The following is a 24,963-nucleotide window of genomic DNA, read 5'->3' as shown; positions in this document are numbered from 1 at the left end:
GGGGAACAAGAGCACTGGAACATAACAGTCCTCCACCAACCCACAAGCCGCTGCTTACAGTCCCGATGTTCCTGGCCCTGTAGTGGCTGGGAAGGCCTCCGAGGTACAGCTTCCTTTCCACATCCAGCGTGGTTGCATTGCCCACCACAGTCACACTGGGGGACTCTTGGCCATCAACAGTCATGAACGCCTTCCTTTTAATGTATTCTGTCTTGACCTATGGGAAATGAAAACATCCAGAATTTGCAAATCATGTGAGAAAGCTTTAACAGAAGTGTGCTTAAGACATGTGTTCCTTAAGATCGATGAGAGCCCAGACCAAACCCTGGTGGATGGCTCTGCCCGTGGAATGCTGTGGCAGAGACTAGATTGAGGCTGGTAGGAGATGGGGAGACTCGACCGCAGAGCTTCAGAGCCCTGGTTATCAGCAGACGCTTCGATGAGCAGCACAATTCTTCCAGGCCACTGGTTGGGGTGGTTTGAAGAGGATTGCCCCCCCCCTAAACTCATGTGTTTAAATAGGGAGTAGCCCTATTAGGAGGTGTGTCCTACTTGGAGGAGGTGTGTCCTTCTTGGGGGAAGTGTGTTACTGTGGAGGTGGCCTTTGAGGACTCATATGCTCAAGCTAGGTCTAGTGTGGCAGTCTTACCCCTGCTGCCTGTGCATCAAGATGTAGAACTCTCAGCTCCTTCTTCAGCACCATGTCTGCCTACAAAGTGCCAATGCTTCCTGCTGTGAGGCTGATAATGGACTAAACCTCCGAAACTCTAAACCAGCCTCAATTAAACGGTTTCTTTGGACAAGTTGCCATGGGCAGTCATGGTGTCTTTTCACAGAAATGAAACCCTAAGACTCTGGCTTCTTGCCAAGTCAAGAACAGGATTTGAGACCTCTGATTCGTTCTCTCGCCAGCAGTTGGGTGTTTATTGGGTGTTCAACACTGAACAAGTGTCTGGAGAAATTCAGGGAGTAGAACGGGGCCCTGCTGAGAAGATGCTTACACCATTTGGGGGAGATGTCAAACCTAGCGACAATGAAGGGCCAAAAGGCACAGATTCCCATCAAGAAAATGGAATTACCACCACAGACGCAGGGAGAGAGTTTGGGACAGGTGACAGGGCCTCCGGGGAACTTACTGTATGCCACTTGCCATCGCTGAGCAGGGCAGGGTGGGAGACCTTGGTCCGGCCCTTGCCGAGATCAAACATGAAGTGCAGGCGGCCCTCTTGGAGCTGGAGCGTGGCGTAGTCCATTTGGTTCTGATGAGCCACGTAGTAAATGAGGCCACTGGAGGCAAATGTCCGAATGCTCAGCTGCACCTGGAGCCTGAGGGAGGACAGGGACTCAGCACCGGTGACCGGGTAGGTCAGCTTCTAGTGCTTAACGTGACCTCCACGAGAGAACCCATTGCTGCTTTATCATACACCAGCCTCAGTCTCCAGAGAGAGGAGGTGTTCACTCACTCACGCTCCCATTCGTGGCACAGATGGCTGATGGGAACTTTCTAAGATGGTAAAAAATGAGAAGGAATTCCTGAAACCTTGAAACCAAGGCTAGAACCATATCCCTGCTACATCCCAGAGAGGCGGGTCGCTGTACTAACTAATTAAAGTGAACAACTCTATGACATTTTAGCTGAGCTCTGAATGACAAAAACGAGCAAGACTCCCATGCAGGTCACCAGGAAAGCCTTCAGTTGTTTTAGGGCAATGCAGAGTATGCTATCATTAGGGGCCTGGAATACAGGGCATCCTTGTCTGGGTCCGTGTGGACCACTGAATCTGTTGGATATGAGCAGATAATGCTAATTTCAGAAGCTAGCACCATGCTTTCCTCATCGTCTGGTAAGGAGAACCTCAGAGTGACCTGAGGAAAATGGCGTACCTCTTCCGGACATCAGACTGATTCAGAGGGAGCACCATGTGGCTGTTCTGCGAGAGGCCGAACTGGTGAGCACCTGCCACATACCCCGGAGCCGTGTCTACTGCGCACAGTTCCTGTAAGAGGTGCATAGGGACCCTGAGCCAGGGAAGCCAGGACCCCTACCATGTTCTTCCATAAAGGAAATATCCCAGAAGCCACCATGATGGAACAGCAGCTGCTACCACTGTGGTTTGACTCATCTGGATCTCTATCCTAAACTATGTACCCCTCAGCGCCTTTCTCCCCAAGGAACCATCTCAGCTTCCTGCCATTTCTCACCATTACTCCAGCTCACCTTCCCTCGGATGATAGATGGGGGTTCCTCTATGAGACTTCCTTGGGTCTAAGGGATCATGAGGATGGCCCGAGGACACTGGTGGCCAAAAGGCAGCCACAGCTGGGACACCACAGGGAGACAACAGTGCCCTCAGGTCTCACAGGCCCTTCAATTCACATAATAGGTACAGGAAATGGAAACAAAAACTGGGCTTGAAGGGCCCAGGACCCTGGCCAGAAGCCAGGAGCACAGGGCAGGGCCTTTGGCAGTGCTGGCTGCCTCCACATCGTCTCACACAGGATGCCGAGATTGCTACGTGGGTTTACAACTAGGAAACAGGCTTGAACTCTGGGGCCCAGCAGAGACAGTGCTGTATTGGAATAACTACACACCATCTTCTGAGAAGTCGGAAGGGGGGAAAATAAAGTGTCGTGACCAGATTTCCCTTAACGGACCAAACTCCTATACTTGAACACTGAATCACACCCAGGGACTCAGGTACATGCTTCCTTCTGGGCTTCCCCCACCTAAATCTGACACATTACAGGGGCATTAGGGAAACCATCAAAACTCTCATGGTGCACTAACCACTTGGGGTGCCAACTCTGAGTCATCCACAGACAAGAGCTTCCACCCTATCCCTGCCAGTGATTGATCAGATTCTTAAAGTCACTTCCCAGTCCCCAGAGAGACAAATGACTCTCAGATATTCTGCTCATCGGAGGGACAGCTGAGAAACTGGGAGGTGGGGAGAGGGCACAGCTGGCACACTTTCCCCTCCCTCCCAGCTCCAGTGCCCTCTTGGGACTTGGTTCCAGCTCTTTCTGTGTGCTTTCCCCAGCTGCCCTGACTCCTGGGTTCCCATTGCTTCCTGGCTCACTTTTGGCTTTCTTGGAATCTGTCTGCCTGGGTTCACTCCTCCTAGCCAGTGGCTTTCTCCTGACCAGACCTAGATGACCCCCACTGAAGGGATGCCGTGCTTACAGGCTGTGGTAAAGTTGGGGGTTCTGGAGGGAGTTCCCCGTGTTCTCTGTGCAGACTCTGCATGGGCTCTTCGACCAGCAAGCATGTGTCCAGCTCTACTTGCTCAGAGCCAGTCGCATGAGTGAAGTCCAAAAGTCTACAGACAAATGAGAGAGCACTGTAAAGAAAAGGCCCTGGAGGAGCGTGGGGACCTAATCATTTGATTAAAATGGCAATTAGAACCCATTTTAAACCACTGATCCATTTCTCTTAGGATAACCAAGCCAACCATCCTTCACGGTGCCCGAGTTACATGGGCACACCGCTCTTTTTCTTTGGTTCTGATGAAAATAAGCATACACCCCTAAACCTGGACCATGCTGGTAACCTGGATGTTCCTGAGCTCAGAGTTGAGTCAAGACTGTCACCTGCTGTAGGCTGAGCTCTCAGGTCATCGAGTCTCTGGTTCCCCACCCCACTGGGCAGCAGTTTCCATTTAATACTGGTTCTTTGTTCTGAACTGGGCTTGTCGCTGGTCTCTCTACCAAGAAGCTCTGGCCACAATCCGACAGCAGCTTGGACCTCACTGGCACCTCCCAAAGCTATACCCAACTACCAAAGCTATACCCGACTATGCATTCCAAAGCCTCGTGGCTTTTAGGAGCATGAAGTTGCCTCATCAGTAGAGGGATGGACGAGCAACTGGTGACTGTATATAAATCTACAGATATCTGAGTAAGGCTCTGCTCTTACACCAGAGTCTGTGCAACCACAGGTCTACTCTTGCTCTGTTCAGGGACTCCGAGAAGGTAACTTCTCAGAGAAGGTCACTGTGACTGTGAAAGACCCCTGCCATCTCTCGAGGTTACATCCGGAGCATCGGAAGTCCCCTTGTCTTCAGGAAGTCCCTCCAGCAGCCTAGCAAGGATGGAATCAATAACTCCTCCTACTGAGCACGTTATCATTTCCTATAGGCAGATGCTGGTCGCTAGGTTCTGACACCACTTTCCCCACGACTCCAATGTGACTAGAGCTTGGGAAAGGAGGAACAAACAACATCTGTGCACATAATAATTCTCTTCTTCACAGAGAGTGGAAATGTGCAAAATTTAACCATATAGCAACTGTCTCGAGAGAAACCATGAAGCTGTTAGCAATCCAGTTGGTTTCTCGTAAAGGTACACTTAAGGATGGGGATGTAGCTCAGGGGTAGAGTAACTGCCCACCGTGCATCAAAGCCCAGCTCAGTACTCTACACTACACACACAAAGGCAGCCAGTGGTGGTTTTTTTTCTAAATACTATTTGATGGTCAGATCTGATTGCCATGTTGACCATAGAAGATCCATTGGGAGAGCCAGTCACGATAGGCCAAGGAAGTTCCCTTATAATGGCTGAGCCCAGAGAACATCTCCCACCACCAACTCAGAAGGCAGACGACAAAGCGCAAGAACAGGATGGGAACCAGTCACACTCACTGAGTGTCAAGGACCACGTTTTTAATACACCCGTGGAACGAAGTCCGCATCTTGAGCATCGGGGTCCCCTTGTCCTCCGGAAGTCCCCCTATGTACAGGTTGGATATGTTGATCGTCTTTCCTTCTGTTAGTGGACCCAACTTCATTTCTACAGGACTGTTCTCATCCAGTTGTATGGTGATAACTCTACCACATCAAAGGAGAAAACAAGTTTTTTTTTTTTTTTTTTTTTTAAGTACAAAGAAGAGCTCCATTTTCATATGTAATTCTAGAAAGTTCCTTTTGGAATGATAATTTTTTTCCTACAGAAAACTTTTGGCATGGAATTGTATGTGAATCCAAAACATGGGAACCTGAAGCTCAACATCAAACATCAAAGAGTAAAACCTACGAATACTTCACTAAGCTCGATTGAGTATAAGAGATAAGGGTGTGTATTCAAACACTTTTTTTGTTTTGTTTTGTTTTTTCTGTTGTGAAAACATCCGGCATCCCTCAAACAGAAGGTCTACAGTTGGATATGGAAATACACGGAACATTGATAGGACGGCGTTTACTGTGGGCACAATACTGTCCACCAAAGCCAGCCTGCTGTTCACCACCACATTCACCCAGTTTGTAAGTAGTTTATATAGGGCTTAAATAGAGGGCAAAGGTATGGCTCTCAACTATGAAAATTTCGCAAACACATCACTACAAACTACAAGAGAGTTGACTCTGTGGTAGAGTTCTGCCATTTGAAGCAGTAAGAACTATGACTGTCAATGCCTTCCATGCCAACCATTCCAGTCACACCGGGTGTCAGTCACATGGGGTGTCAACCACACCAAGTGTCAGTCATACCGAGTGTCAATCACACCAGGTGCCAATCACACTGAGTGTCCACAAGCTAAGGAGCTTCCTCAAGCTCATCTCAGCAAGGCCCGGGAGCTAAGTACCTCCGATTCCTAACCAGGGAGATGGAGTGTTCCTGTCCATCACTGTAGGAGCCGGTGGGGGCATGCAGGAGGGCCTTCCTCAGACTGGTCCCGTCCCCAGAATTGACATGCACTTCAATTCGTCCCTCAATCAGCATGATGGAAAAGAAGGGCTGGAAGGATACATTTTCCAAAACACAACACATTACTGAAGGGGAGGTAACATTTTCCGTCTTGTATGGATGATGTAGACCCGTTAACGCAAGGCAATCGAGTGCTTAGGAAAGTCACCATCAGTCAGGGTATTTTTGGATTTGATGTACTCCACTCCGATCTGTGTCACTCTGTAGCCTGCTGTTGTTGGCCTTGTGGTCCCGTCACAGATTTCTATTTCTGCCGATCCCCATGCATGCTGTTACTGATGTAACTACATGATGCAGGAGACTAATTTTTTTTTTTTTTTAGCATAGAAACTTGGACAGTTTAATCAGGTTCTCTGAACCTTTTTGGCCCCATAAAATTTAGGAAGCAGTATCCACCATGCAGTGTGCATGATGGTGTCATACAGCCATGTCTTGATCGGCAGAGCATGTCGTTCTGTGACCTGCATATGTGCAGTCTCTCCTTCATCAAGACCTCAGGCTAGTGTTCTCCAACCTTCCCTTCAGTTATCTGATTGCATGGCACCCTCTTGTGGGGAAAATGTATTCTCTGCTTTCTCCTGCCACTGGGCACCTGTCACAGGCCATGTCTGTCTCTCTTCTCCCTTCACACTCATAACAACCACACCCCCCCCCCAACCCCCGCCCCATAGACTGTAAGGGAAGAACTCTCACTCTGCCCCAAGCATTGCACATTGAGGGAAACCCAGCCTCCCCCTGAGGAGTCACTTTAGTCTGAGGGCAGCAGCCTCTCATCCACCCCGAGAAGTGGGATATTGATCATGTGATTCGGGAAACTTTGAGTCCATGAGCAGAACCTTCGGCAGTCATGACTTTCACTCACTAATTAAAAAGGCACTCCTATAGAACGGCTTGTAAGCAGCTTTACAGTAAATGTGTGAGGTAGAAATTCCCCACACACGTCTCCAGCCCTGCTCTACTTCCGTGGGTTGCAGCTACTTACCACATGTGCCTGAGCCCCACCAGACTCCTCTGCATCCTTGCCCAGGGCAACCAGGAGGATTCCGCTGCTGTTCTTGGTGGCGAATGTGGCCAGCAAGGATGACTCAGGTGAGAGAGACTTGGGTGGCATCTCCACATAGCCGCCTCTCAGGAAACTCACACTCTGGATAGGCTGGTGACAGAGAGGGGAGGGCAGGGTGAGGTTGGCCTGCCTCCTGTGCATCTCGCACCCCCTCAGGCTGAGAGCTTGCGGCTTTATTGCGGTAAACCACCAGGCACCTAGTGAAACCCATCCAGACCCCCGTGACCAAGCTTGCTCCCCACCTCCAGTGCGCAGCCTTTTCTGACTCCGTAGGAATTTCTCAGCAAATCAAAGGTGGACCTGGATATCTCCAGGTTCTTGATGCAGCCCACATAGCTTCTGCTGCTGACCCCTTTCCTGGAGGTAAGGACACGAGGACCATTCACACATTGGGTTGGAGAGGCCTGGGAATTCCACACGACTGCCCCGTGGTTTCACATCATACCTCACAGCCTTAGAATGAGGCAATCCACCCACGTAAATCAGGTCTTTCTCCAGCCGATTGAGGTCGGAAGCAGCTCCTGGAGTCTCTCCTTGCTTTGTCTCCTTGTCACTGCTGTCATATGCATCGAAGACAGCCAGCAGTCCTAGTGGGAGTCAGGGAAAGGGATGGTTAACACTCCATAAACCTCTGTCAACACATCCCATTCATGAGGGCATGCTCTTTTAAATCCTGCAAATTTGACTGATGTTGCTTATTGTCATTCAGAGACAAAGGTTGGCAGCCCCAGAACATGTACTGCTGAACAGTGTGTGAAAGAAAACAGAATGAATCCGATTTGTCTTTCCAATCCTGCGTTTAACAAGAAATACTGAAACCCTGGACAAATGGAATTATACCATTCTTCCAGCAATAGGCGGATCCCATTGCTTCTCATTCCATAGACAAAGGTGGCTTTCAATCAAATATCACGCAAGAGTGCAGCTGTGGCCAGGTGTGGAGGGTGATGTGTTCTAATGTCATGAAGATGCCAACTGAGCAGAATCACCACTGGTTCTGGAGTGCTGTTTGTTCTTAGAGGGGCGGCCAACACCATAGAAGTCCACCTTGTGCACCTACCTTGCTTCCGGTTCCGCTGGAAGGCGATTTTATACCAGGTTCCATTGTTATACCGCCTGTCTGTCATAAGAGTGAGGGGTCCTGACCCTAGGTCCACCATCACTTTGACCCTGCCACGGACCAGCTCAATGGACAGGAAGTCCTTCTGTGGAGGAAAGAAGTCTTCTCTGAGATACGTCTTTATCTCTAGATTCTTTTCCCTCCCAAGTTAGGGATGGGAGTAAACTATTAAAGTCAAACTAGGGATTGTTACATAAAAGTTAGCGTCAAACAGCTAGTCTGTTACATAAAAGTAAAAATGTACCCAGCGGCTTTGTGGAATATTACTGAGAATTAAACTAATTGATATACATTGTTACCAAAATCCACGTGTTAGTAGGAAAATTGGACTGTCTAGGAGGGCGTTTTATTTAAATTTATCAGTAGGCTGTTTCTGAAAATGGCCAGCATACAAGACAAAAGGGGGACCATTCCTGTAGATGAGATTCAAATGAGGCTACTGTAGGGGCTGGAGAGATGGCTTAGTGGTTAAGGGCACTGGCTGCTCTTGCACAGGATCTGGGTTCAATTCCGAGCACCTGCCTGGCAGCTCACAACCATCTGTAACTCCCGTCCCAGGAGATCCAAAACCCTCGTCTGGCCTCAGTGGCCACTACGCATGCTTATGGTGCACAGACATGCAGACTGGGAAACTACTCACATACACAAAATAATAATAAAAATAATTTTTAAAAAAGCAAATGCACAGTATTCCTACAACTAGAGCATAACAGGAAGTGTCTGACTCACGCCTGGGCTGCCTGGAGGGTCTACTCTGCTTTCCTGTGTTCCCTGATAGTTCTTCCTGAATTTGTGCTCATTGATCAGCGACTTTTAAATGAGGACCTATGCAGCCTAAGTGTATGGAGTACAGTAGTAAGAGCTTGTCGAAACCACCTCAGAGACTTTAACAGAATCAGGTTGGTGCTGTTCCTCAGCGAGTACGCAAACGCTCACGGAAGACTCCAGCCAACCACTTGCTTCTGTGGTTTGCTCCTTCCGGTAGGTGATGCTCCCAGCTCCTGTGGACTTAGGTCTTTATGAAGAGCAGAACTGACTGACAGGGACCGACATGGAGCAGTGTTTGGGGGTATTGAGACTTCTCGGTCTTGCATTGGTCTTGGGGACCATTCTCCTGTTACTAACTCCTCCTTCATTCTCCTGTAAGTGGACCCCCACTACTTGTAAGTGGATGTAAGTGAAACCTCATTGTCTCTCCTAGCACGCTGTGGTGGAAGCAATGCTCTGCTCTGTGGGTGTGCTTTCTGTGGTGGAGGGACATCTGTTCGCCTCTGGCAAGAGAAATGCACAGCACACAGAGGTAACTTTAAGGCAGCGGTTCTATACACGGAGGGCCAAGTGCTGCAGAAACTCACGGTGCCATTTGAAGCCAGGTAGAAAAGAAGGCCATTCGGGGAGAAGGTGCTGAAGAGGATTATTATCTGCGTCACGGTGGGCCGGAGCGTCTTCTCCACCACGGCGTACCCGCTTCCATCAAAATGGAAGGAGGAATCTTCGTTCTGGGAGCTGCAAGGCAGAAGCCAGGAAATACCACCCAAGATCAGGAGGGCGGAGCAGCAAAGGTATTCCCTCATCCTAGGCCGTAGGGGAAACCTATCTCTGTTCTTGATAGTGAGCCATAAAGTTGCAGCCTTGAACTTGTGAAAACCGAAGTATTCTGAAATTGGAACAGCTCTGAACACTGACAGACAGGATGATACAAGGCAAGAATTATATATGCATCATGAGACCGTTTTATAAGAAAAAAAGATGTTTTAAACTATATGGAATAATCTCAGGCTCTGCATTTGGTATATATGATAAAAAGCAAAAAAAAAAAAAAAAAAATCAGAGTCTGCGTCTAGATTTGAATCCTACCTCCAGGATGCTCCATTACCCCCAAATCCCAAAATACAAATGTAAAATCCCAACCTCCCCCCGCCCAGCTCCAAATGTGTCAGAGAGGAGAGGAGACGACATTTAAGCTGTATCTCACAAGGCATTTTTATGCAGGGCAAACCCATGTTGACCAGAGCCCAGCCACTTTCTAAAAGAGTTTGTGCAAGCAGCCATTACGGTAAGTAGAATTATAAAAATGCTGATGTTATGTAAGAGTATCTAGCAACACATAAAAAGACAGATTAAGAAATTAACCTGCCTACTAGGCAATATCAACCAAATATAATCAGTAACCTGAGGAATATTACAGGCTGTACCAACAACCTAACACTAGCCAGTGACACCAGGTAGGAGCACACTGTGTCCCTTCAGTCTGCTCCAATAGACTGTGTGTGTGTGTGTGTGTGTGTGTATGTGTGTGTGAGTGTGTGTGTGTATATGTGTGTGTGTGTGTGTGTGTGTGTGTATTGGTATGGCTAAAATGAAGATAGTCACTTTACAAGCTCAGACACAAAGTAGCATTCTGGCCTAAATATGTCCTATATGAAGGAACTCCTAATGATCCCATTTTTATAAAGGGCTTGAGATTCAGTGCATTTTGGAAACACTACAGCTGTAGCCCATTGGTGAGGGAAGGGTAGTCTGTGCATCATTAGCATGTTCCAAACTAACTTAGAGCTCTGATAGCATCACAACAGCTACTTCTATATCATCTGTATCTATATCATTTATATCTATTTATCAATATCTATATCTATATCTATCTACCTATCTATCTTCTCTCTATATATGGAAACAGTCGCTATGTAACCCTTGCTAGGCTAGAACTCACAGAGCTCTGCCTGCCTTTATCTGCTGAGTGTTGGGATTAAAGGCGTGTGCTACCACACCTAGCTATATTTAATATTTGAACTTGACATTTTCCAAACATGTATGATAAATACAGCTCCTCTACTGTTAGCTTTTTTTTTTTCTTTTTCAAGAACACGTATTAATATCCTACCGAGCTAGGGTTATTTGAAACTCGGTCAATATATTGGTCAACATAAGTATAAGAATGGCCGGGAGATTTCTTCATTCGGTGTCCAGTGAAACATACTTATTAAACCCTAGGTTGTCTAAACCAGTCATTCCACCTGCTCCTATAGCCAGCTGGGTTTTCAGCTCAGCAGCAGGATGCCTAGACTCTCAATGAACACAGGATGACTAGGCCCTCAGTGAACACAGAGCTCAGGGGCATCCCAACCCTTCTTCCTCAGCCTTTGCTTCAGAGGCAAGGGTTGGAAATCTGGTAGGATGGCAGGTGTCTCTGGGAATGAAACCAGGGGTGTACACAAAATGGCCGACCTTACCACAGTGAAGGAGAACCAGCATTCGCCATTTAAATTGGTTAAGTAGAGGAGCAGAGCCCAGAGGTTGGGTCTGTTTTCATATCAGATTTACTAAGTTTCTGGGAGTATTTTTGGTTAGACACTCGGTGTGAGCAAAAGGGGATGTATCAGAGTTCAGAAGCTGTACGTACTAACTGTGCATGTAAAAGCTGTTCTTGCCAACTGCAAGCCCTGTGTTCCCCTGCAACAAGGGTCAGGGAAACAACCCTCGGATGCTCACGTGGACTCATCGGAAGACCGGTGATGACCACTGGAGCAGAGTTTCTCTCAGATTTATAATGTTTTGCACATGCACACTGCATACTGACCCTGAGGAGCAAGGGCGGGGTGAGTAAGAGAAGTCTGGGAGACACCCAAACTTCAGGGAAAGGGGAAAATTAGCCAGAGTCACCAAGGAAGCCTTGCTACATGACTGGGAAAGTTGGACTCCAAATCCAGTGTTAGCCCAAAGGCTTCGGTAACCAAGAGTCCATTCATAGCCTTTTATGAGAATAGGGAGTATAGAGCTAAGACAAAGTAGAAACGTGGGGCGGGTTACCTTCCAAAGCAGCCATTGCACTTCCCCTCTCTCTCGATGTAATTCCACAGGCCAATCGATTTGCCATTCAAGAAGGCCTCTCCCATGCAGCCCTTAAAATGGGTAACCTTCACAGCCGGGGATTTCTGGTGCAAAGACAAAAAACAAACAAACAAACAAACAAACAAACAAACAAACTCATAATGCGCACCCATAGGCCTGAAGGCAGGCATATATTCTCTAAACTGCCCTGGGAGCTCAAATCCAGTGCTTCGGATTCCTAGAGAACATTCACTGAAATGGCCAGTTTGCAACAATTGCTTCTAAGCCTGAACATTTTACATTGTTTCTGTTCCTTGAAAGGGGAGGGGATTGCGAAAGAGGCTTGCTTATGGATACAGCCCACGTTGGCCTCACACTCCCGGTTCGCTTTCTTCAGGCTTGTGGATGCTGGGATTGAAGGTGTGAATGACCACAGCCATCTCTGGACAGTCCCCTAAGGATCCACTCTGTCTCTGGGGAAAGTCTGTTGTGAGTGAGTCGCCAGACCAGACAAGGGGTCAGTAGACTAGAGGGATGCAGGCTGTCCTCCCAACCCAGTTCAACTAGCTGATGTCATTATACAAATACTATGCCCTCTTGCTATACACTAATTAGCACAATTACCACTAGAATTGGAAGAGAGATAAAGGGACTTTACAGAAATGACTATAGATGCATTTAATTTCCTGCTTCATCACTGGAAGAAATGATTGTCTAAGTGGCAAACAGCACCATTGATTACTCTTGTCTTCATCTTCATCATTAAAAATGACCGTTTACCCTGGCAAAAACAGCTGATCCCCTGCTGAAATGAAAACTAATAGAAGCAGGAATTTTTGGATGGTGCAGGGTATATTTAACACTGAGCACATATCAGCCAGGGGTCCTGTTCAGGTGGCCTTCTGAACAGGATGCCCAAGAATTTTACCTTGATCTGACCTCCGAGCCCTCCAACAAACATCAGCGTTGAATTGTTTATGTCCAGAACCTTCGACGGTCCAGGAGATTTGCTTGTCCTGACCGGTGGGTTCTCGGCAGCGCTTGCTTCCTTTACACTCAGGGACCCCATGTTTCCAAACCTTGTGTCAGAAATAATTGCAGAAGGAATTTCACACACACACACACACACACACACACACATCATGGATAAGCTTGCCTGTCACACACATCCCACCCGCCTCTCCAGGGTCACCCCTGAAATGTCCACCCACCTGCCTTGCCTTTGCCCTCAGCCATTCAACCTCTACTTTACTCCTCCAAATCCTGGTAATCAGCTCTTGGGAAACAGACAGGTCATCACATCTCTCCCCTATACTGAAAGTCATTACTGAGTCCAACCATATCTAAAGAAAAAATTACTCCTTTCTTCATGACACTGTTTTTAATATAATACCAATATTTCCAACATCATCAACAAAGCCCCACCATGTTACAGAAAAGGAAAAGGAAAATTCTGCCTAAGACTGCTTAAATGAATTTACTTCTAGGAAGGGCTTTAATGGGAACAACTTGACTTAGTATTTGAATTTTGAGACAATATCACTGGGGGATGGTTTTGTGCACTGCATGGAAAACGTCACTTGTTAATCAAACCCCTGTGGCCAATGAGCTGAGGTAGGACTAGGAGGTGGAACATCCCGCAGGGAGCAATGGGAACTCTGGGACATAGTCAGAGGCGGGAGATTCGCCCCGGACTCTGAGGAAGTCAGACTCATAAAATGGAGGAGAGGTAGAAATTAGGCTTGTGGAAAACACAGAAGAGTTTAAATGGGCTATGTAAGTTATAAGCTAGTCAGGGAGTAAGCTAAAGTTTATGGCCACAGCATTTATTCATAAATAAATTTGCCTCCAGGTTTGTTTGGGAATTGGGCAGTGGGTGGAAAAGCCTGAACTCACACAATACATTTTCCATCTCCCTTTCTGTTGCTTTTCACAAAATCCTCTCTTCTGTGGAAGGAGCCATTTTACAAGGCTGGTCACTTGGACTTTCTAAGAACATTTTTTAATAAAATAATCTAGGGGCTTGGAGAGATGGCTCTGTGGTTAAGAATACTATCTGTTCTTGCACATGGTGGCTCACAACCTCCTGTGAGTACAGTCCCTGAGGGTCCAATGCTCTCATCTGGCTGAGGGCACTGCATATTCATGGTGCATATACACATATGCAGGCAAATATTCATATATACAAAATAAATATTAAAAGTAATCTAAACTATACAAGTTTTGATCCTTGCTTTCAGCCAGACAAAAATATTTGTTCTATAATTTAAATGATTTATTCCTATAGTTAATATAAACCCAGTATTGTTTGTTCATAATCCAACTTTCCTAATGACTCGATGCCTGTCTATTAAATTCGTTACCAACACATGGTAAGGTACAATTGACAGAAGAGAGATGCTGGGGACAGCCTCTGCTACCTGGTTATGTAGATGCTGTGCCATCGGTTGTTATTGATGGAGACCTCTGGGAATTCCAACCTCGTGGACCCGGAGCCCAGGTCCCAGAGAAAGGCTACCTTCCCCCGCCGCATCTCCACTGCGAGAAAGTCAGACTGGGTGAAAAGATAAGGGGAATAAGTTACATATTGCTATTTACACAGTCAGCATAAAAATTCTGTGCTCTTCTGTCTACGAGTTACCACAGCCCTGGGGCTGGGGCATGGAGACCCTGTGGCAGAGGGCAGCCCTGACATTAGTTTTGCAGATAGATCAGTCACTATTCTGAAGCTCCTGGGAAAAGCTCAAAGGGGTTGTCACCAAGTCCCCAGCGAGGCTAGGCAAGGTACTGGCTTGTTTCTGCTTCAGAAGGCGCCAATGGATGTGGAATGCCTACTTAAGAGCTACAAAGTGAGCTTGTCTCCTTGTCTCCTCAGAAGACATCTGTGCATCTTAACATCTCCTCCATAACATTCCCAGGGCTTGAAATCTTCTGATAGAGCCAAAGGAGTGGTAGTCTTGTCTAGGAAGCCTGTTGTCTGGGGACCATGCCTTGGCAGGAAGAACCTGGGTGATGCCTGGCTATCTGCAAATTGCCCTGAGTCCACCAAGACATGATGTACTCCTGGTACACTAATAAGATGGCAGATGGGGACACTGGTCAGAAATGTTACTTTCTGCCTTGTGCCTTTCACTGTGTGCATGTTCCTATGTGTGTCTATGAGTTCATATTATCATATTATGCATATTAGCACCACATGTTCACAAGGAGGCCAGAAGACAGCCCCAGGTATCCTAGGTGCTATCTCCTGTTGTGGAGAGCCCTGGGGCTAATTATATTTGATGTTAATTCCATTCTCCTGTGAGTGGCTGCGAACAAGGAATGAGTCAGCACTCAGGTGATTTCCTGTAAACCTGCTTCCCACCTTAATTTGTAAAAGAAAGGAGAGCTGATGATTGGGCAGATGAAAGGGTTGGTGGAGCAGAAGTATGAGAAGGAGAAGAAGGAGAAAATGGAAGAGGGAGAGGATGCAGAAGAGGATGCAGAAGAAGAAAAGTGGAGCAGAAGCACATGGCCTGGAGAAACTGCAAGTTCTAAGGGGTCTCATAGATGGAGAAGATGGTAGTGTAGTGGTAGATCTGTTCAATCTAGGCGCATAGCATATATTCATATTAATTGAGTCGTGTTTTCATTGCCAGGGCATATATGGGACAACAATCTACCTTTTGAAGCAGGGCCTTTGACTGACCTGGAACTCACCTAGTTAGGCTAGGCTGGCCCACAAGCTCCAGAGATCTGCCTACATCTACCTGTCCAGCTCTGGATACAGAAAGGCAGGCAATGATGCTTAGGCTTTGTTTAAATGGTTCCTATGAATTGAGCTCAGATTCTCAGGCTTGCAGGCAAACAGTCACCCTCTGACCGGTCTGACCAAACCCCAGGCAGCTACTTTTGTGTTTATTTAACATTCAACCAACCATTGAGGTTTGGTCTCTTGCTCTCTATTGTGGTGCAAAATGCAGGTTTCCCAAGACCTGGCTGTCCCAGAGAGGAGTCTGCATGTACACCATGGCCCCAACCTATTTCTGATTGGTAAATAAAGATGCCAACAGCCTCTAGCAAAAGAGACATAGGTGGGGTTTAGGTTTCATGGGCTTGGGGGTTAGAGGGGACCATGAAGGACGAGAAGTGCAGGAGAGGAGGAAAAAGAAGCTGCCATGGGTTAGGAGTCAAGAGAAAGTGGCTCTGAGGGCTGCCCAATCGGAGATAAGAGCAGCCCAGATCAACATAGTAATAACTTGGGAGTTACCGATAGGAAACAGAGTCTAACAACATAGAAAGTAGTATCTGCCCAGCTCTTGTGTTGTTGAAGGTTTATTGTAAATATAAAGGTTGTGCGTGTCTTTCATCCAGGAACTTAAATAGCTTAAGGCAGGGTAGAAATCTTGGGCTGAGATTTAAATATTTCTACAACATTCAACATTACAATTGTAGCAAAGGTTTTTTTTCCCTGATAGAATTTAGCGATTCCAGGGCAGTCATATCTACATTTTCATCAGTGGGGAGTCCGCAGAGGAAACGCCTGAATTCCCAAACACCCAGGGCTGCTCACTTACACTGCTGCTGCTGCCGAGGTAGAAGAGAAGGTTGTCGGGCTCCTGCGTCTTCACGTTCAGGATCAAGGTGTTATAATTGGTAGATGAAGTCTGAGGCTGATAGGCGCGGACGCAGTCTCTGTCTGCAGACACTGCAACTTTGATCTGACAGGGAGAAAACAGCATTCCGTGACTTAATGACACATGGGGGCAGCTCCCTGGGACATCGGAGATGCCAGCCCACTCGCCCTGTGAAGAGTTTCCTCTGTGCAGAACTAGTAATGCTCTGAGCTTCAGAGAGAGGCAGCAGACCAGGATGGAGATTCTTTTATTTAGGCAAATCATTTCGATACTGGACATCCAGTCCTTTCAATTAGGCTATGTTCTATTTGCTTATTTAGAGACAGGGTCTCACTATGTAGACCAGGATGAGCTTGAGTTTAAACTCATGATCCTCATTACCTCAGCTTGGCGTTATAGGTGTGTGTTACTATGAAAAAATTAGGTTTTCTTGGTTTTTGTTTTGTTAAGGTTTACTTCATTGAATTTTGGGTTTGGAGGGGTGTGTGTGTGTGTGTGTGTGTGTGCATGTCAGTGCAGGAGTACCCACAGACCATAAGAGGGCATCGGACCACCTGGAGCTGGGTTACAGGCAGTTACCAGCTACCCGACCTGAGTGCTGGGTTCTTAACTCTGGTCTCCCATAGAACAGTAAGTACTTTTAACCGCTGAGCAATCTCTCCAGCCCTTTATGGCTCTCCCTGGGCTCTTTTATACAGGAAGCGGTCTCATCACATTAAGATTGGATACCTTGTTACTGTGGCCTCTTACCACCTGGCCGACAGGGAGCATTGAATGATCTTTGTTCAATAAAAATGCAGGGGTAATAGATTTACTATATCACTCAAGAAATAGCTATTGAGTGGTTATTTACTACATATTGCTCTGCTTCATAATTACCTGTGTATAGATTTTCTATTAACTTCTCTTCTAAGTTTGTATTAGCCATAGTATTTAGAACTACAACTTTAGCAGAGGTTCCCTTGGCCTGTCTATGAAAGAGAGGGAAGCCAGAGCCCATGTGAGCCTAAGTCCTCTTCTAGAAGGGAAGACTCCAGAAGGGAGAGCCCAGAGTGCCTTTACCTTGCCCAGAAAGCTTCGGAAAGACCAAGCTGAGATCAGGGGTTACACTCTTTTTATCTCTAGGGCCCCATACAGTGGCAACTCTCTTGGGGTAGTCTTACTATGGTTTGAAATGAGTGAACTGATCCATGAGTAGTTAAAAGACCGATTCCCCAGCTTTGACCTCTCTGGTATTGTATACACGTAGTAATGTAGACTTGCACAGCATCCGTATGGATAGACATTCTTTTCTCAGAGTTCTGGAGGACAAGGCCCATCCTACCCATTCTGGATAGTATCTCCAGTATTAGAGGTTAATCAGTAAAATGAAGAAACGTTACCAGGTGTTAGCACTAGACTTAATGTCTCCCAGACACAAAGGCTAAGTTGTGGAGTCAGGCATTAACTAGGAATCCCAGAAAGGAGAGCACTTTTCCTAAGAGACTTTGAAATACTCTACAAGTGAGTAGGATTCCAAGAAAAATGGCTTAAATGTCCCAAGACAAACCTAAGAGGACATGGGTTATGAGATCTGCGCCTATAGAAGTTGCAGGGGAGTTGGGGTGGCAGAGCATCACGCTCACTGGCTTCTCCAGGACCTGTGAGCAGGGACCCAAGCCTTTGGAGCTGTGGCCTTAGGAACCCCCCAGCCCGACTCACCGACGCCGCTTGTTTCCGGGCCCGGCTGATCAGCAGCTTGATCTCTGACAGGTTTTTGCTCAGGTTCTCCTCCAGGGTTTTCAAAGGTTTCAATCGATCCAATAAAAGGTTGGCTTGCATTTCCATGTCTTTCATTTTTCTTCCAGCCAACAGAGCTAACGGAGATGAGGGGACAGGGGTTGGCAAGAGTGAGGTGGAAACCAGTGAAAAGGAAGTGTGTTCGTTACTAAGACATGGGATAAGATAGAACAGAGTAAGCAAACCCTGAGATATGTGAAGAACACATGGACAGCTTGCATCCCCTGGGGCCCCTCTCCTCAAATGTGAAGCTCCAGGCTAGAACTGTGCATCCTTGTGTGCCCAGCTCTCTCCCAATCAGCAAGCTGCAGGCTTTCAAAACAGGGAGGGGGACCACAGACATACTGGTCATCGTGGAGTTATGCAGAAGGTCGTTTGTCTCCTGGACTGTGGCATTCACTCTGGACAGGTCCTCTGATGTGTTGAAGACCCTCAGGCTCAAAGCCAGCACATCCTCCAGTGTCTTCACCGCACTCTCGTTGGCTGCTGCTGCCAGCTCTCTGGCTTTCCTGCCCTTCTCTCTCATACCTAAGATAAAGGAATGGGCAAGCATGTGCCTGCTGAAGGCACTGAGAAAGGCCTAAACTATGTGCGTCACTTTGCGAAGGAACACATATGTTGAATACAAAGCGAGGCTTCTTGCCTTTTCGTGTCAGAGGAGTTTGCACGTCACATGTTCTACCACCCCTTTAAAAAAAAAAAACCAATGAATGATTTGGATACTTCCTTCTCTGGAACATGTTATCAATTACATAGAGTGACTACAAAGGTCGTGGTTAATGGCCACACCCTTAGTATGTTCTGGGGATGATGAGGTGACAGTAGTTGTAAATTTTTATTTATTTAGTGTGTGCATGTGTGTTCATATAGGATACACGTAAGGAGGTCAGAGGACAACTGGTGGAAGGAGGTTTCCCCCTTCTACTCTGTGGGTCCAGAGATGGAACTCACATCTCTAGGCTAAGCAACGGTACTTCTAACCATCTCTCCAGCCCCAAACTCCTCTATTTAGCCCTTTCTCTAGGTCCTGCTCATGTTCTGGAAACATGTTCTCCTCCACATCATTTACTTTCTGGATAAGAAGGTTCTGGAACTTAAGCTTGCAATCAAGAGAAGAGTGGCCACCGGAGGACAAAATGGTATTTAGTCACAACGTGGACTGGCTGTTATAAGAGACAAAAGCTCAGAGAGGACACGGCCACAAGGGGAAGAATAATTCTGCTATCTGAGAACCCCTGGTTGAGGATGTCTACATGGTGTTGGTAAGACCGGAAAATGTTTCAGTACACACAGCAAAATATCCATTCTTGATGAAAGCCATATAAAAGTGTATCGCTCTCAAGCCAGGCATGGTGGCATGTGCCTGCAATTCCAATCAGGAAGCGGGCACAACACCATCATGAGGTTGACGCTAGCCTGGGCTACATGGTAAGACCCCCAGGCAATAAAGGAGAAAACTCCCATGCAGTCCTTTGCTCTTGTCTTAACTTTTCTGTAAGTTTGCATACAGAATGTTAATGTGTTTTACTAAAGTAGATGAAGGGTCATTTTTCTGTGAGTGCTCAGAAGGGGAAAAGAAAGTTCCAGATAGAAGAGCAGCGTGGTGAGTCCTGACTCACCACAGGTTGTTTGGAGTCAGGCGCATAGCGCTCGACAGCCCTATTCATTGGGGTTGTGACTCAAGACTCATTTAAAGCCGTGGAGAACCTGTGTTTCCAAATCACTAATATTAGCAATCAATAAGCTGATTTTATAGCGTTCTTTCATCTGAGAGAGGAAGATCACGTAATAAGAACTCTCTAATTTGCCATGTTCACAGTGAGTGAATCTAACACTCCCTCTACAGCTGGCCAAGAACATTCTCTTTTTCTCTACACTTGGCCTCCTTGGAAGGCCCCTCTCTCCTCTAGGCTGCATCAAAGCCATCTTGAAATTCAGCAATTAAAAGCGTTGGCCAAAAGTCACTTACCTTTTAAAAGCATAATCATAACACCTTTAAGAGTATGATTTGACGGATTCACTGGCTTTAAATAGTTTTATGACCTTCACCTCTAAATCGCATCCCTCCCCATGTTGAGGCTTAATCAACCTTGATCTAGTTCTCCAGCCGCAGTTCCCAATGAGCCATGGAGGCAGGACTTCCTCCTGCTCCTGTGAGGTGCTTTTTCAGCGAGAAGGTAAGCAGGCCAGAAACCTCCTCTCTGCTTACCTCCAGGACTTTCTCTAAGTATCGCAAGGGAGTCGTTGGCCTGCTTCGTAATGTTATCCATGCTCTCCTGAAATTGACTCGTCAAGTTTTTCAACTCATCCAGCTTCAACTTAATGCCTACATGAGGGAAAAAGGAAGGGTTCATATCAGAGTAGTCTGCTAGGACGCTGCTTAGGCACAGCTTTACCATACGTCAGCCATCCACAGGACATCTAGCTTCCTGCAGACACCTCAACCTTGAGAGTTTTCCTAGCAATTCTTAGCACTGTTCATCACAGACATGGCAGGGGTGGGGGAGTTGGTTTGTAGATCATTTTGTCTATTTGGCTGTTGTCTGTATCACTATTACTTGTTCCTGAATCTCATCCCTAAATTTACAAAAGCACGAAGAAGAAGACACGATTGAACTGTCCTCTGTCAGATGGTGAGTTTCAACCATGCTGGAACATGCCACCTCAAGGCGCTCAAGTCCTGTTGGTGCTCTGGCTCTTCGTGACCCCTGACCTGTCACTCTGGCCAATCAGCAATTCTCTATTCCCTTCCCTGAATCTGGACTCATCCCAGCTTCCTTTAATTTACACAGTTGGACCAAAGCTTTTACAGTTTCGGTTCACAGTATGAAGCCACATTTAGCATTCTGATCTGAGCACATGATCAGAATATGGAATTTTAACTGGCAAGAAATTTACAATGTAATAAGCTAGAAGGACCTTTACCTGTGCAAACTCACTCCAGTGCCTGTCAGCACTTGTGAGTTAGTGAGCAATAATTGTGAAGATCTAACATTGAAAGGACAGGGGAGGTTCTAAGCTGTCTCACTCACAGAGAAACAAAACAATGCCCTGGCCTAACCCTTGCTTCGGACAGCTTCGGGGAAAGTCTAGTCCTTAAGTCATGGAGCTATAAGAGGGTTCACTTACAAACTGCATCAATGTAAGAAACATATTATACATTAGGAAAATTCCATGCCTGCACATTTTCTCTTACAGAACAGATTCTTGCCATTCTATGTTATGCATATTAATATAGCTCTTACAGTCCCAGATAATTGCTTGCTGAAACTTTTGAACTGCATAGGTGTTTATGGAAAAAGATTGGTCATTTATGATTTAATCCAGTGACATTTTAGTGAGAGCCTATCATAGTTCTAGCCAGGTGAAAAATGCAAAGATGCCATCAGATATAACTTATTTCAACAAGGAACAGGGAAGTTTGGGGAAAAAAGGAGCCCCTGTCATCTGTGACCCCACGCACACCAGGAAGACTGAGGGTAATGTCAACTCAAGTCATCCCTGGAAGCTGGTCACAAAGAAGGCTTGACTACAGAGAAGCATACACATTTGAGTAAGCAGTACCATCCCACGATTCGGAATCCCATGATGTTCAATTGGGAGGCATGAAATTACAGTGTTACGGAGAGAGACACGGGAAGCTTCAAATTGCTCCAAGAAAAGAGAGAGTTCTCCCAGAGTTGTGTCGCTGTGTGGGCACTCATCCCACACATCCAGGCACAAACTGACCTTGCTGCTTCCTCCTGGTACCCACGCTTTCCTTTAGAAACCGGGACGAGCGCTGAAGGACTGCTTTCCCCCGAGAAGCCAGGGATTCAGAGATCTGAAAAACAGAATGGTTCAGGCACAGGAACCTCCCTCCCAGAGAGAGAGCAGCCCCATCAGAAGGGCATCAACCAAGCTCCAAGTAAGAAAGCCAACCTCAGAGCCGGAGGCCAAGGTCACTGTCTGAGAGGAAGAGCACAGAGATGTTTTTACGTGTATAAGGAGAGGAACCAGCCGTTACACAGCTGTGAGTAAAAAGAGATGCTAAGTATTATCGGGACAGCATGAGCGTCCTCATCACAGGAAACAGAGATTTCCCCTTGTTTTAGTAGTAGTCTTAGTTTTAGTCTTCACAAAGAAGTAGAAATGACCAAAAATGTAGAAAGGGTGATACAATGCATTTCTAACGACCCTCAAGTCCAGGTCAGGGCTCACTTGATTGCAAGTGAGGAATTTAAGGCCATACTGTGCAGCATAGTGAGACCGGTACTCTCAAAATTATTTAAGAAATAAGGGGCATATGATATGTTAAAACAAAAAACAAACAAGCAAGAAAAAACCAGCCAACCAAGCAACCAAACAAATCACAAATAGATTTCACCAGAAAAGAATGTGGAAAAATACATATTAGAGCCACTAAGTGTATGCTCAAAAACCTTGTAGAGCAGTGGTTCTCAACCTTCCTAATGTTGTGACCCTTTAATACAGTTCTTTATGTTGTAATGACCCAACCATAACGTTATTTTCATTGCTACCTCATAACTAATTTTATCACTGCTAACGAATGATAATGTAAATTTCTGTGTTTTCCAATGGGCCTAGGTAAGTAACCCTTGTGAAAGAGTCATTTGAACCTTGAGGTTTGTTCAAACGGGTTAAGAACATTGTTTCAGAAAAGCCTTCCATGGTGTGCAGAAAAGGAAGATGTGCAATGAAGGCCAGATATTTCTCACCAAGTCTGTCTGATTTGCCATCTTGTGAGCATCAGCAGCCAGCGTCTCTGCTTCCTCTGTCAGTGTCTGGATGTTGCTGTGGACGTGTGCCGCACTGGTGGCATTCAAAGACACGTTTCTAACATTTTCAAGGTCTCTATGGAATCAACATTATTTAGAGGTGTTATTTCAAGAAACGATTAGTGGACACATTCATGGGTAGAGTAGATTTCTACTAACCCTGAAAGTCTTCTAGTTTCTTTCTTCTTAGAAAAGAATCCAGGACCAGCAAGTCATGGCTTCCTCTCTACACACATAGGTTATGACTAGAAATCTGCCTGTCATGCCAACACTACTCAGAAAGGTTTTTAATTAACATTGAGACCCATGATGGCCACTTCCTATAGAGAGCCATGCCACCAATTCCTACTATCTGTCCTCCCCTCTCTCTAATCCATGTTTAAGTTCCCAGTTAGTGTTGGGGTACCCCTGCATGTGTGTATTGGTGATACTCTCTCTGGTAACTCACTTGTTTATTTCCAAAAGGCTTTCTGACCACATGCATGGGTGATGGGTTGGCCCCTAAAGGCCATACCCCAATTTGATGAGATCCACCTCCAGGAGAACCAGAAAATATTTCAGTTGAGTTTTATTCTAACTAGCAGGCACATAGTTTATGAGTTTGCCATCTGGCAAGGGTGCAATCTCGCCAGCTCTATAAGGATAATGAAATGTGACTGTTGACACATCTTTGCCTGCCGAGAGAATCACTTCATTTTCTCGCCAACTTTATTGAATTGGTCGATGCTCACACCAGACATCAGCAATCATTGTCTGTTGCTATCTGACTGGGAAACTCAATGATTTAATTTTTGATAAATTAAAAATAACACTACCTGACTATCATACTCAAATTGCTTTCACTACTCTTATCCTAAACAATCAAGGTTTTAGTCTAGCTGTGGGTGGAGCCCACGTATCCTCTCTTTTAGGAATAATGGGAGGCCCTGCCTCCACTTTCTACCACTGGTTGCCATGGTACTCACAGCCATTCATTCCAGTACCTACCTTCCTTGATAATCTATTGAGTTTTGTTTTTGTTTTTGTTTTTTGTTTTTGTTTTTGTTTTTAAATCCCTTTGGCTGTATAAACTCATGACACTTTCTCAATGAGGCGTAGTTTCCCATTTTCAAACATTCCTACCCCGCTTGAACTTTTTGCATCCATCCTTTATAACAAAGTTTAAAGAAACAAATCCACCTGCTAGCCTAGACCAAGAGGCTCCATAAGGAGGACCACAAATTCAGAGTTAGCCTGGGCTACACAGTGAGTTCGAGGCCAGCCTAAGCAGTTTAGTGAGACCTTGTCTCAAGATAAAAAGAAGAGGACTATGAATAGAGTTCAATGTTAAGAGTGACGACCTGGTGTACATTCGGCCCTTGGTTGGTAACTGTAACACACACACACACACACACTTGCACCAGCAGGCAACAGACATGATTGGATGTGATAACTTTTAGCACTGGCAAAGAGACTTCTATAGGCAGAGTGTGTGCATCCGCATCCGCATCCTCCATTTGAACCATGGATTCCAAGAACACAAGATCTATAGAGAACACAGCATCCTTGTACAACTCATGTGCAGAGCACGTGGGCACCATAGGTGTGCCCAAGCTGTGATAGCCTTGTATTCCTAGTATTCTGTTTGTATTTTCCCATCATGCATACATGCCTATGGTAAAGAAAGCTGGCAGACACGGGAGGGAAACTGACTTGCCACACAAGTGAAATAGGAGTCTCAGTTTTACATGATGGAATAAAGGTTCACGGGAGAGAAGGCTCAGCCCGCCAAAAGCATGCTTTAAAGCATGAGTATCTTGCTTCTATTCCTCAGACGCTGTGATGGTTTATATATTCTCAGACCAGGAGTGGCACCATCTGGAGGTGTGGCCTGGTTGGAATAGGTGTGTCACTGTGGGTGTGGGCTTCAGACTCTCATCCTAGTTGCCTGGAAGTCAGTCTTCCACTAGCAGCCTTTGGATGAAGACATAGAACTCTCAGCTCCTCCTGCGCCATGCCTGCCTGGATGCTGCCATGCTCCCACCTTGATAGTAATGGACTGAACCTCTGAATCTGTAAGCCAGCCCCAATTAAATGTTG

At 46.2% G+C, this 24,963-nt stretch overlaps 1 protein-coding gene across 2 annotated transcripts in view; it reads right to left on the bottom strand.

The window, feature by feature from the left end:
- Positions 1 to 24,963, bottom strand: part of Lama1 (laminin subunit alpha 1) — a 129,340-nt gene that overhangs the window by 5,428 nt on the left and 98,949 nt on the right. For both annotated transcript variants that reach the window (XM_021186178.2, XM_029471548.1), the window contains 20 exons: positions 22,825 to 22,960; positions 21,836 to 21,929; positions 20,316 to 20,432; positions 18,452 to 18,634; positions 18,029 to 18,183; positions 16,268 to 16,411; positions 14,132 to 14,265; positions 12,640 to 12,790; positions 11,691 to 11,815; positions 9,239 to 9,389; positions 7,824 to 7,968; positions 7,209 to 7,350; positions 7,006 to 7,120; positions 6,683 to 6,853; positions 5,579 to 5,730; positions 4,641 to 4,826; positions 3,185 to 3,320; positions 1,885 to 1,997; positions 1,137 to 1,326; positions 59 to 217 (listed from right to left, as the gene is read on the bottom strand). In XM_021186178.2, coding sequence (XP_021041837.1) covers positions 59 to 217; positions 1,137 to 1,326; positions 1,885 to 1,997; positions 3,185 to 3,320; positions 4,641 to 4,826; positions 5,579 to 5,730; positions 6,683 to 6,853; positions 7,006 to 7,120; positions 7,209 to 7,350; positions 7,824 to 7,968; positions 9,239 to 9,389; positions 11,691 to 11,815; positions 12,640 to 12,790; positions 14,132 to 14,265; positions 16,268 to 16,411; positions 18,029 to 18,183; positions 18,452 to 18,634; positions 20,316 to 20,432; positions 21,836 to 21,929; positions 22,825 to 22,960 — 2,899 coding nt within the window. The remainder of the gene's footprint in view (positions 1 to 58; positions 218 to 1,136; positions 1,327 to 1,884; positions 1,998 to 3,184; positions 3,321 to 4,640; positions 4,827 to 5,578; positions 5,731 to 6,682; positions 6,854 to 7,005; positions 7,121 to 7,208; positions 7,351 to 7,823; positions 7,969 to 9,238; positions 9,390 to 11,690; positions 11,816 to 12,639; positions 12,791 to 14,131; positions 14,266 to 16,267; positions 16,412 to 18,028; positions 18,184 to 18,451; positions 18,635 to 20,315; positions 20,433 to 21,835; positions 21,930 to 22,824; positions 22,961 to 24,963) is intronic.

Source organism: Mus caroli, chromosome 17 (genome assembly GCF_900094665.2).
Source record: "Mus caroli chromosome 17, CAROLI_EIJ_v1.1, whole genome shotgun sequence".
Lineage (NCBI taxonomy): Eukaryota > Metazoa > Chordata > Mammalia > Rodentia > Muridae > Mus > Mus caroli.
Note: the sequence above shows the minus strand (reverse complement) of the source record. Positions and strands in the feature narration are given on the sequence as shown.